General features: G+C 44.6%; 1 protein-coding gene across 5 annotated transcripts in view; it reads left to right on the top strand.

The window, feature by feature from the left end:
* SDK1 (sidekick cell adhesion molecule 1) overlaps positions 1 to 13,455 on the top strand; it is a 786,274-nt gene that overhangs the window by 632,000 nt on the left and 140,819 nt on the right. For all 5 annotated transcript variants that reach the window (XM_067012701.1, XM_067012698.1, XM_067012699.1 and 2 more), the window contains exons 18-19: positions 3,983 to 4,098; positions 5,917 to 6,109. In XM_067012701.1, coding sequence (XP_066868802.1) covers positions 3,983 to 4,098; positions 5,917 to 6,109 — 309 coding nt within the window. The remainder of the gene's footprint in view (positions 1 to 3,982; positions 4,099 to 5,916; positions 6,110 to 13,455) is intronic.

Raw genomic sequence — 13,455 nt, 5'->3', positions numbered from 1 at the left:
TGATTAGGATAAATTGTGATTTTTACATATTGCTGAATCTGACTTTCTAATATCTTATTAAGGATTTTTGCACCTGTGTTCTCAGGGATATTTGGCCTGTAGTTTGTTTTTTTTTTTTTTTTTCAACATCTGTTTCTTATTTTGGTGTCAGGATAATGCTTTAGAATGTCTTTTATTTCATTCTTCTTCAAATGCTTGGTAGACTTAACCAGTGAAACTTATATGCTTAGAGTTTTTTTTTGTTGGAAGGGTTTAATTTTGTATTCAAATATTTGATAGCTCTTTGACTACTCAGGTCATCTATTTCTTCTTGAGTAGATTGGAAGTGTGTTTCTTTTAAAGAATTTGTTCATTTCATCTAAATTGTTGAATTAATGAGCATAAAGATACTCAAAAGGTTCTTTTATTCTTTTAATCTCAGTAGGGTTTATAGAGGTGTCTCCTGATATTGGTAATTTGTGATTTCTGTCTATTCTTGATCAGTCTGGCTAGGAGTTTATTGATATTTAAAAGAACCAGCTTTTGGATTCATTGATTTTCTCAGTTATTGTTTATTTTTATTTCATTGGTTTGTGCTCTTTTTCTTTACTGTTTCTTTCCATAGGTTTAATTTACTCTCATAGATTCTTAAGGTAGAAGTTTAGATTCTAATATAAACATCTAAATGCTATAAATTCCTAACACTTCTACATCCCCAAATTTTGATATGTTGTGTTTTTCACTTTCATTAAACTGAAAATGCTTTTTCTAACTTTCCATGTGATTTCCTCTTTAACTCATGGGTTATCTTGAAATGTGCTCCTTAATTTTGAAGTTTTTAGGGATTTTCCACATATCTTTCTGTCATTAATTTCAAGTTTAATTCTATTGGGTCATAAAACATACTTTTTGTGATTTCAGTTATTTTTAACTTGTTTAGGTTTGTTTTATATGACATGTATATTTCAAATATGTCCACCTCTGTTAAGTTCCATATGTGCTTGAAACGAATGTGTAGTATGTTGTTATTGCGTAGATTTCAAAAGAAATATTAGGTAGGTCAAGTTACTTAATGATGTGGTTCTGGTCTTGTATGTAGATCCTTACTGATATTCTTTGTCTACCTTTTTTTTTAAAAAATAAAGGAGTGTTGAAGTCACCAACTATACTAATAGATTTGTCTAGTTTTTAGTTTCAGTTTTTTCAGTTTTGCCTTTTGTACTTTGAAGCTCTGTTGCATCCGCGTTTAGGATTCCTGAGTTTTCTTGATGAATAGATCACGTCATCATTATATAATATCCCTCTTTATCATTGTTTTTATTCCTTGGTAGGGTATTTACTTTGACTGATATTAATATAACCACTCCAGGTTCATTTGAATTAGTGTTTCTTGTATTTTTTTTTCCATTCTCTTACTTTTAAGCTATTTGTGTCCTCATATGCAAAGTGGGGTTGTTTTAAACACCTTGTAGTTGGGTCTTGCTCTTCACCCAACTGATAACCTCTCTTTTATTGGTATATACAATAAAATATATTGAGAATATATTACATTATATATTTAATATAACCGTTGATATGATGGGATTAAAACCTGCCATCTTGCTAATTGTTTTCTATTTGTTCTCTCTTATTTTTTTCCTTTTCTCTTCCTTTTGCCTGCCTGCTTTCTGATTCATTAGATATTTTTACAAATACATTATTTTTTCTACTCTTGCCTTATTTATATCTCTTTTTCAAATCTGTTTAGTGATTACTCTGGAGTTTAAAATATATATCATTCATTAATTACAATGTATCTTGAAATGCATTGTGTGTATAAGGTAGGGACCTTGTAACAGTATACTTTCAACCCCTTCTTCCCACCTTTTGTGCTGTTGTGGTCAGTCATTTTATTCTTAACCTATGTTATAAGCCCACAATAAATTGCTACTATTTTTTGAGAGTGAGCCAAAATAAGGAGAAAAATACATTATATTTACTTCATTTTAACTCTTTCCAGAAGTCATCAATTCTTTGCCTAGATCTAAAGTTTTGCTGTCTGATATCATATTCCTTTAACATTTGTCATAGGGCATGCAGGTCCGCCAGTAAGGAATTCTCTCAGTTTTTGTCTTTCTGAAAATGTCTTTATTTTGCTTTCATATTTAGAAGCTATTTTCACAGAATATAGAATTCTGGGGTGATAGATTTTTCTATCAGTACTTTAAAGATATCACCCCACTACCTTCTGGCTCACATAGTTTCTGATGAGAAGGGCTGCTTGTCTTGTTTTTGTGTCTTACATGCATTGTACCTTTTTGTGTATCTGCAACACAGACTTTCTATGCTCCCTTGCTAGCCCACATTCAGCAATTCATTAAGAACTTCGCTGAATTTTCCCAACTGTGTGGTGTCCATTGTTCTTTCTCTCGTGCTCTGTCACCGGTGAGCCCGTGTTCACATTCCTACCCCTTGGGGAGGTCCGTCTTTTCTTATATGTTGGACACTTGGTTGCCCTGTGACCTCAGCTTCCTTACGGGCTCAAGAAAAGTTAGGACTCTATCGTTTGTTCAGCTTTTTCTCATGCTTAATGGCTGTGATATTCTTTCCAACTTTCTACAGCCTAGGCAAAGCAATCCCCGTGGCCATTTTTAGTCCACAAATTTTGGATGGGTGCTGAGTGAGAAGTGAGACGGTCTTCTTGGTGACTTACTGAGGGAGGGACCCAGAGATAGCGCAGCCAGAGCAGATGGGAAAAGACAGGTGACTTGGAGCGTGACTGGGTGGGCTGTGATGAATTCTCTGTTTTTCACCTCTGCCTGATGAGATGAGCTTCTGCAGAAGAGCACGATGAAAGGTGTAGTAATTTTTAACGGGACCATGCTCTGTCCTCACGTGTTTTGTGCCAAGAGACTCCTGTCTTTGTTTCTGTACCTGAAGCCAAAGGATCCTTTGGGATTCAGTGTCTTTCTTTTGAAACAAGCTCCTAAAGAACCAGGACCTTCGTCTGCATCCTGCAGAAAGTTGTATGGCACAGCCAGTGGACTAGTACCCTCTCCAGAGGCCACTGAGGTTTTCATCCTTAAAAAGCTGGCCGTGTCACGTCACTGCTGTTTGTGAGGCAGTCCTCACAGTGACCTGTCTACTTCCTCCGCCCCTTTTACCCCCTGGACCCCATGTCCAGCCACGCTCACTGTTTTCTCACCAGTCACCAGGTTTTTCATAATACCACGCCTTTGCTCGCTCCATTTTCCCAGGTGCGAATGCCTTTCTCAAGGCCTTTGCCTCCTCAAAGTTCTATCCCAGACCTAGTGCAGGTGTCTTCGGGTGCGAGGCCTTCCATGCTCTCCTAGGGCAGGGGCTCTGCCCTGTGTGTTTTCTAGAGTCTCTTGCCTATTTCAATTCTCTGAGTGCCTCCCCTAGAATATGACTTCCTTGAAGACAGGCCGCTGGGCCAGGTACAGAATTGGGCTCAGTAGCTGTTCAATAAAAGAAGTGGAAAGTGGAAATTTTTTAAATGGTAATTTCTATGGCAGACAGAGAAATTTAGCCTACAAATGAATAAATAACAATACCTATGAAAAATGATTTTTTTTTTTTTTCATGTGAAGGATAATTGGGCTTGAAACACTGTGACATACAACAGGGAAGGCAGATTTCTGGTTGAAACCTTGCCTTGATCTCGCGTATCGGATAACTGAAAAAACAAAATCGGAGAAAGCTTTTGTTTGCTATCCATCCTGGGATCCCTAGGAAAGGCTCGCCCACGGGGCTAAGGTGATCCGGTCCACCTCTCTGCATGTGCCTTAAAGCATTCCCCAGCAGAAAACGCGAACTCGCCCAGTTCTTCCTCTTTGTAACGTGGCGATTCGCTTCCTGAAACGTCCATCGCCCTCCGCGTCCTGTGTGCTGCGATCGCCGATCGCCGGTGAATCGTGAGCAGCCGCTCAGAGTCTCTTCTCCTCCCCCCACCCCCCGCGCCTCCTGCCGCCTGTCCTGCCGTCTCGCGGCCGCCCCGGAGCAGTGCCGACCTCGCCCCCGCAGAACGTGCAGGTGGAAGCCGTGAACGCCACGACCATCCAGTTCCTGTGGAGCCCTCCACCCCAGCAGTTTATCAACGGCATCAACCAGGGCTACAAGGTAGGCGCCTTGGGCCGCGGCCTCCGGGCGGCCGTCGTGGTCTTGTGATGAGCGAGGGGGCTGCCCGCCGCCCATTTCATCAGGAACCCAACCCACGGCATCCGCTTACAAGAGTGTGTTGGCCTGCTGGGGTCACCTTTTATCCGAGGTCTTTTCATCAGCTCTGCTGGTTCAGAAACTCCAAGCATTGGTTATCAAGAGGATGGATGGTGCACGGGAATTCCCTGGCGGTCCAGTGGTTAGGACTCGGGGCTTTCACTGCCGAGGGCGCAGGTTCAGTCCCTGGCGGGGGAACTAAGGCTCCGCAAGCCACGCAGTGTGGCCAAAACACAAAAAGAAAGAAGAAAAGAGGATGGTTCATATGGAACCGAGCGGTGTTACGAGAAAAGACGTCCATTGTTAAGTGACCAGTGGGAGACTTCATCCCTGTCGGTCGGAATCAGCACGCGTACAAACCGCTGCTTCCCGGAAGGGCGTCCTCTCAAAGCGCGCTGGGTGCAACTGACCGATGCCTCTACCGAGTAAGGATAAGTAGGTCCCCCTCTCGCTACTGTAGGGAAAGTTCTCTTTGTAGAACTGGGGGGGACCAGCTGGCTCGGGGCACCTATCCAGACTGAATTAGAGACGAGGACAGACTCCTCTCTGCCCTTTGTCTGAGTACCAGAATATGTTACCTTCAGAGACGTACCTGGATGCAGTTTCCAGAAGTACAGGTTACCTTTTCCTTTTAGATCAGCATCTCCCGGCGGGACTGGGAGACCAGCTGAATGTTACCTGCAGTCTGTTCGCAAATCTTCTGCGACAGCAGGTGAACTCAGGGAATATCTTTGTAGAGAGTTTGCTTGCAAACTTGGTCATTGCAGATTCAGAGAGTGTTATTTCCTCAGACACACAGTTAATATTTTTTTCCATTTGGATTCAACTTACTAAAACACTTGTTTTTCACTAGAGAGGCAGACGTAGCTAGAAATTTGTCCTGCCTTTTTTTCCCCCCAGAGGTATCTACAGTCAGAAGCTTCTTAGAAAGGAAATCATATTGATCAACGAAGTTGATTCTGCCTTCTCGACTCTCCTGTCAGGTCTTGTTGGCAAGACTGGGGTGTTCATTCGATGGCTTGGTTGTCAGCCTAATCTACATAAATATGCTCCTTGCCCTGCAGAGTGTCAGTTTTCAGACCTAATTAACCCCAGAAATGTTTGGTGTCAGGGGAATTAAAAGTCACACTCATACATAGTGTTGCCAAAACATTAAAACAACTTCCTTTGGAATGTGTATATATACTATATTTCTTTAAAATTATAATCAGTCTCCTAAAATCCTTTTTTTAGAAAACTGGTGTCATGTAAATTATAAATAATTAGCATTGTTCCCATTGAACCGGGGGCTTCTTTTTGAATCAGCATAGGTGCCTAACTAGAAAAATATTTGTATTGATGTTTGATTGTACTGATGCAGGTGAATAACAGTAATGTCATCATTATTTCTAAATGTTAAAAAATAAATATGTTCTGTAACATGTTTAAGTGAACAGAAGGTGAAGGTTTGAGGAGTGTCCATTTTCCCAATATGAGTTAGAGTAGATATTTTATTTATGTACACATATATAAAACATATATATTTGTACTCAATAAGCTATGAGATATCTTTTAAACTCAGTATTTTTCGGTGAGATTATAAAATGTAGGATGTATGGGGTGTCTTAATTACAACTTTGCCTTCTTTGAAGACATTTTAATTGTGAAATAAAATTCTGGTGCAGCCTCGAGGGTGAAGACACACAATTGAAAAGATCTCTTTTTCACCCTGTTCCATCCCAGCTTCTGGCGTGGCCAGCCGATGTCCCCGAGGCCGTCACTGTCGTCACCATTGCTCCAGATTTCCATGGAGTCCACCATGGGTACATAACGAACTTGAAGAAGTTTACTGCTTACTTCACATCAGTTCTGTGTTTCACCACTCCGGGAGACGGGCCTCCAAGCACGCCTCAGCTCATACGGACACATGAAGACAGTGAGTACCCCTTTCCAAGTGTCTTATCAATAGCCTTTAGTCAATTGTCAAAGAGGTCTGGGCCACTGTCGTATCCAGCACAGGGCAGGAGCAAAGGTGGGTCACTAGGAAACTCCATGTTCTCCGTGTGTTCACAGTCTGCTCACCCTGGAGAGATACGTCGCTGAAAGTAGTAATTATGTTTGGCAGAGAGGGTCTGTGGAGTATGGAAGGAAGCCTGGCTAGAGGAAGGAGCTGTGAGGACAAGAGGGACAGTCCAGTCCCAGCTGTACAGTCAGCCTCTGGTCTCGTCTTGCTAGACTTCTCTTCACTCAGATTTCAACTTCCAATCCCCTTACCTTCTTCTTGAATCTCCCCTTAAAGCCTCCCAGCCCATGTCTTCCCTGACCTTCCCCAGGGGAATCTCACCTGCGCCTCTCTAAGACCCTGGACTTTCCATTGTCTCCAGCTGGTCAATTCAGATCAGCTGTTTCTCTGCTCCTAGGCCAACTGATGCTCCTGGAAAACATTTTCTGAGAAAATGATCACAGATGTGCACAAAGATTTATATACAATGAGGTTAACTACAATTATTAGTAACTGAATAATTGTAATTGAAAAAGTAATTGAAAAAGTGGGATAATTGAAAAACTATGGAATGACAATATACTATTTTGTAGTTATTAAAAAAAGTTTTGCAAGGAAACAGTCTTGATCTGATGTTACATGGTAAAAAAAAAAAAAACAGTATACAAAACTATATGAGTTACAAATTTTATACAAATACACTTGTATAAGACCATGTTAGCTGAGAAAAGACCTTGAAGGAAATATATCACAGTTCCGACAGTTGTTATCTCCATGTGACATGATTATGGGTATCTCTTACTATTTTCTTATTTCTCTGCATATTCTCTTTGCTACAATGGGTATGTACTCTTTTAGAAGGAGAATTAAAACTTAAATAAGTTTAAAAGGGCTGCCACTTGTCTTTCCTCCAGCTTCCTCCTCTCCCATCTCAGCTGGGCTCTGGGTGTGGTCTGACCTTTTGTATTTATCTGTGCTCGGTGCTGTCATCCACTGCTCCACTCTGCCCTGCCCCCTGAGACTCAGCTTCACTGTCCTCCCAGCAATGACATTTACAGAGGTCAAGGCCATGCAAGATGAGCTTCCTCGCTTTCCCCCTTCCATCTGAGTTTCCCTACGTTCTCACTCTTGGTCCTCTTCCGTCCTCTCTCAGAGGATGAAGAGTCTGACCTTTCCTCAGCCCACAAATATGCTCAGGTCTCCCTCACCCAGAACTGCCAACTCCCTGACCGTGCTGCCCACTGAGTCACCCAGCTCTCAGTATAAACGGTTACTCTGACTCCTATCCTCTCCCGCTCCCCATAACCCATAGCCACCTGGCTTTCACTCCACTACTCTGCTGTAACAGCCTTGAATTGACTCGAGGTCTATGTCAAATTAGTGACACAGGAAGAATAGAAATGGATTTCTTGACCCCCTGAGACCACTGATATTCCTTCCATTAAAAAGATAAAAAGTAACTCTGCCACTATTAACTGATCCTTGATTTTCTTCCCATACTCTGACTTTGATCTGCTCTCTGCTTTTTGTTTAACTTAAATTTTATTGAGATAGTTATAGATTCACATGAACTTGTAAGAAATAATACAAAGATCCCATGTACACTTTGCCCAGTTTCCCTTAATGGTAACACTTGCAAAAGTATAGTACATCACAACCAGGATATCTACGCTGATGCAACCCATCAATCCAATTTAGATCTCTGCAGTTTTATTTGTTCTCGTGTGTGTGTGTGTGTGTGTGTGTGTGTGTGTGTACGTGCATGTGCGCGCATGCATGCATGTATGTGTGTTTAGTTCTATGCAACTTACCACATGTATAGATTTGTGTATCTACCATCACAATCAAGATACTGCATGGTTCCAATACCACAAAGATTCTTCTTTTATAGGCATATCCATGTCCTTCCCTATCTTCCTTTCTAATCTATATGTCCTTTATTTCTTTTTCTTGCCATATTGCAATGGCTAGAACTTCTAGTACTATGTTGAGTAAGAGTGGTGAGAGCAGACATTCTTGCCTTGTTCTTGATCTTAGAGAAAAAACATTTGGTCTTCCACTGTTAAGTATGATATTTCTCATAGCTGTTCTTTATCAAGTTGAGGTAATTTCCCTCTGATATTAACTTGCTGAGAGTTTTTGTCATGAATAAATGTTGAATTTTTTCAGTTGCTTTTACAGCATCAATTGATATGACCATATGATTTTTCTTTTTAGTTTGTTAATTGATAAGGTGAATTGATTTTCAAATGTTGAACCAACCTTGCATGCTTGGAATAAATCCCACTTGGTCATGGTGTATAATTATTGTTCAGGTTGTGGGATTCAGTTTACTAATACCTTATGGAAGATGTTTTACATCTAAGTTCATGAGAGATATTGGTCTGAAATTTTATTTTACTGTATTTATTGTCTTTGTCTGGTTTTGGTATCAGCATAATACTGGCCTCATAAAATAAGTTCATACTCTTCTGTTTTCTGGAAGAGATTGTGTAAAATTGGTATTAATTCTTTAAATGTTTTGTAGAATTTTTCAGTGAAATCCTCTGTTCCTGGAGAGTTCTTTTTTGGGAGTTTTTAAATTATAAATTCAGTTTCTTTAATGGTTATAGTACTGTTCAGTCGTCTATTTCATTTTGGTAGTTTGTGATTTTCAAGGAATCAATCCACTAAGTTGTAGAATTTCTGAGTGTAAAGTTGTTGGTAGTACTTCCTTATTGTTTTTCTAGTGGTTGCAAAATATGTAGTCATATTCCCTATTTCATTCTTTCTTCTGTTTTGGGGGGAGGTTTTTGGTCATTCTTCCTAGAAATTTATCAGTTTTTTGGATTTTTTTGAAGAACCGCTATGTTGTTTCATTAATTTTTCTCTATCATTTTCTTATTTTCAATTTCATGGATTTCTGCTCTTATTATTTCCTTCCTTCTGCTTGATTTGGGTTTATTTTGCTTCTCTGTTTTTAATTTCTTGGGGTAAGCACTTAGGTCATTGATATTTGAGGTCTGTCCTCATTTCTGATGTAAGCACTTAGTGTTATAAATTTTCCTCTTCACACTGCTCTAGCTGCATCCCACATATTTTGATATGTTCTGTTTCATCTTCACTGAGCTCTATATATTTTTATTTCCTTTGAGACTTCCTCTTTGACCTATGGATTATTTAGAAGTGTGCCATTTAATTTCCACGTGTTGGAGATTTCCCTGTTCTTTCTGCCATTGACTTCTAGCTTGGCTCCATTACAGTCGAAGAACACACTTTGCATAATTTCACTTCTTTTAAATGTATTGAGGTTTGTTTTATGGCCCAGAATATGATCAATCTCAGTTAAGGTTTCATGAGTTCTTGAAAATAGAATGTGTATTCTGCTTTGGAATCTGCCTTATAATTATAAACTTTATATAGCCCTCATCAGATTTTAGGATTAAAGGAGACAATTGGTCAGATGTAGCCTTCTCTTTTTTTAAAAAAGTATTAAGGCTGCCTCATCAAGTTCTGTGTGTACTGGGCCTGTCATAATTACAGGGGATTCATTCATCCATCTACCGAACATACAAACATGTATATGTACTTCCATTCCGAGGTTTGTAGAATACCTATTATGTGAGAGGTAGCCAGCTGCGTGTTGAAGGGGGAGCAGAGGTAAGTAAGCACAGCCTCTGCCTTTAGAGCTCCCAGCCTAATCAGATCTGAGGTGGACAGGACTGAGGTCAGTACCACTGAGGAAGGAGGTCGTTAGCAGTGGCTGTGGCAGCCCAGTGAGGGGTGACAGAAAATACCTGGGGGAGGGCTTCCCTGGTGGCGCAGTGGTTGCGAGTCCGCCTGCCGATGCGGGGGACGCGGGTTCGTGCCCCAGTCCGGGAGGATCCCACGTGCCGCGGGGCGGCTGGGCCCGTGAGCCGTGGCCGCTGAGCCTGTGCGTGGGCTCCGCAGTGGGAGAGGCCACAGAGGTGAAAGGCCCGTGTACCGCAAAAAAAAAAAAAAGAAAGAAAGAAAGAAAGAAAATACCTGGGGGTTTCAGGTCAGTCTTGTGGAGGAGCTGAGAACTGAGGTCAGCCCTGATGGATGAGCTTTTGATGCTGAGAATGGTCGAGAAGAAATAGAACCCATAAAGGCAAAGAGAGTAGAAGAGAGCGTGAGAGGGTGCGAGGTTATTTAGCTCGGCTTCAGTGTAGTCTGTGGGGTGGGGGGGACCCTAGAGAACAAGTTGGGAGCCGACCCAGAAGAGTCTCAACTGCTAAGTTGAGACGCTTGGACAGAGGTAGCCTGGGCATTGGGGAAGCACAGAGGGATCTCCCTTAGGGCTGTGACTTGAGTGTCTCCACAGCTCTGTCCGGAGGCTTTGTGATGACGGGCTAGAGATAAAGGTGATGCAGTCTGGGAAGAAGGCAGATAATTACGTGCACCTCTACACCAGCGGTGGAGCCAGCAGCTGGGGAGGTGCCAGAGGCGCATGTCACAGAGAACTGGGGGCGGGTTAGACTTGGCGGGTGGAAAGAAGGGGCTCTCCGGGTCCCTCCACGCACTCCGGCGTAGGTGGCGGGGCAGGCGGCGACGCCCGTGACGGAAAGGTGGGAAACGGGTGAGGGTTAGGGCGCTGGCTTTAGTCAGGTCACACTGACATGGAGGCGGGTGTGGCCGACGGGCGGCAGAGAGTCTGAAGCCGTAGATTTGGGAGTCCTGGCGATTAGCGATCGTGGCCTCATTTTCCGAGGAAAATAAGCGAGGGGATATAATCGAGCCCGTGGTCTGACCACAGGTGGAAATATCTGAAATCAGTGCCATCCACCTAAGCGGGTGCAGTCGCTCTGGGAATCAGGTGGGCGTAAGAGAAACGGGAGGCTCCCCGGGCTCTGGCACCGTCGTGTGAGGGGAGGCTGCTCCGGGGACAGTGCAGGGGTGGCAAGCAGAGGGGCCTCCGGAGGAAGAAGGGAAGTTCCGCTTGCTCGGAGGGTCCGTGCTCCACTCCCCTGTGGGAAAACACAGCCTAACAGCTTTACGTTTGCAAGCGGGGTGGGAGGGCAGAGTCCCCATAGCTAAGGAAGGTGGTAGTGGATTCTAGGAGCGGCTCTCAGGCACCCCTCACGGCTCTTCACGTCGTTCGGACGTTTTCCTCCATTTCATTATTGAAGGAAGAGGCCAGGGCCGCATCTCAGCTCCAACCACAGCCAGGTCCAACTGGATATCAGGTTTTAATTTCCAGAGGACATTTGTTAAAAATAAAAAGTGGCAAAAGCAGAGAACTTCTTCAGATAAATGAGGGGAGACTCCTGGCTGAATTCTTTACTAAAAAAAAGCCCTATTGTTGCCAGTTAAACAGACAGACACTAACTATGGGGGAACATCCCATAATGCTGTGCGGCCAGGAAACAGAGCCTTAAAGGCAGCCAGGCCCACCATTAGTAAGGAAAAGAGAAGTTAGGAATGTCTTGGGAATTGAGAAAAATGGCAGTGATGTCATCGTTTTAGAATTTCCTAACTGAACCATGATTTTTTTGATAGGCAGGGAGCCTGTTCATCCTACTTAGAAAGATGGAGCATCCTTGTACATGGGGACGATCTCACTGAAACGGGGGGGGGTAGGGCTGCTGTCAGCTCTGCGGTGCGGCGGGGGGGGGGGGCGGCCTTTAAAAGAGGACTCGGGACTCTGGGTGCTGGAGAAATGGCCCGCATCGCTCTGTAGTGACCGCGCGGATGGCGCCATGCTCAGCTCCACATCCAGCTGGCCTCCTTCTCCAAAGCTCTGATGAAATAAGAACTTAGGGCCAGGGTGTGGGGAGCGGGAGGCACAGCAGAGAGGAAACAGAATATAAATGTAAAGCCTAGACACTGCCAGCTGGTTCCAGCAGAGCTAGAGGACAGGCATATTCGGGCAGGAATCCAGGAAGCAGAAACACTGAGAACAGACAAGGAACAAAAAGCTTTCTTTGCTGCTCTATCGATTGAAAAAAGAACAAGTCAGTTCAAGAATCCGTCAGACTGTCTTTCTGGAAACTCACAATTGGGGGAGGATGAGAGGGTCCTGACAGCCGTTCTACTTTACCACGTTCCACACTCAGTGAAACGTGGGCTTCCCCGGTGGCGTGGTGGTCGGGAATCCGCCTGCCGATGCGGGGGACGCGGGTTCGTGCCCTGGCCCGGGGAAGATGCCACATGCCGCGGAGCAACTAAGCCCGTGCGCCTCAACTGCTGAGCCCCCGGACGGCCCCGCGGTCCCTCCAGAGCAAGCAGGAGGCCCCCGTGCCAGGCCCGGCTCTGGGCTTGGTGGCCGTGCATCCTCGGGCAGTTGCTTCACTGCCCTGGGCCTGGCGTTGAATTTTACGGCCGCGAAGTCGGGGAGGGATCCGAGCAGATTCGTAATGTCCCTCCGGCTCTGAGAATCCGTGATCTTGGCTCCGTTGAACTCCTGTTTTGGCCTCTCAGGCCTTTTCTCTCCGGTGCTCTTCAAAGTGACAGCAAGCTCATCTTAGAAAAGACTTTGTATTCTGATGGTACGGTAAAACAGCAGCCAACGTCGATCAGCATTTTTTGTGGTGTCAGGACGCGCTAAGCGCTTCCGTGTTTTATTCCATTTCTTCTCACGATTACCTTGCAGAGTGTGTTATTTTTATTTTCCCTCTTCCACAGATGAGCAAACTAAGGCTTAGAGAGCTTAAGTCATGCACAGCCAGCAAGCAGAGGGGCCAGGCTTGAACCCCGCTGAGCCCAGCATTAAATCGCGGCTCTACTACTCTGCCCTCCTGCACTAGGAGGGGCTACGGTCAGGGAAACATGCCGTTTTGCTGGAAATTTCTCGCGCCCACCCTGCCCCTGGGGAGAGTGAGTAGGGGTTGTGGCCTGGAATTCTGGATCAGGTGGGCAGGCATCGCCCCGCAGCCAGGTGTGGCCGGGACTGCCTCCGGGCCAGGGCTCTGGGCTCTGTCCCCGCACAAGCCACACACGTGACGCGGCTGCAGAGGCCTCTGGGGACGCCGGTGCGCGCGGTGGCTTTCAGGATCCAGCCACATGGCTGTTCCAATCAGACCAGATCAGGAGAAAGACAGAGAAGGGATTGTGTCCACCTCTCCTCTGCTGCCGGCCTCCGCAGTGCCTGGCGAGGCCAGGACGAGGCCGAGTGAAATAATGTACACGTGACCGTAGCCGGCTCACCTTCAGCACCTCGGACTCCCTGTCCCTCCTGGGTTTTCTCTGACACTTCCTGCGGGCTCCTGCCCGGCTCCCTGCCCCCTTCCACAGTGAGAGCGTTCCACACAAATCTGACCAGAGAGAACTGGGCTATCTTG

This window comes from Kogia breviceps, chromosome 14 (genome assembly GCF_026419965.1).
Source record: "Kogia breviceps isolate mKogBre1 chromosome 14, mKogBre1 haplotype 1, whole genome shotgun sequence".
Taxonomy (NCBI): Eukaryota; Metazoa; Chordata; class Mammalia; order Artiodactyla; family Physeteridae; genus Kogia; species Kogia breviceps.
The sequence above is the reverse complement of the archived record's forward strand: the minus strand, read 5'-3'. Positions and strand labels throughout refer to the sequence as shown.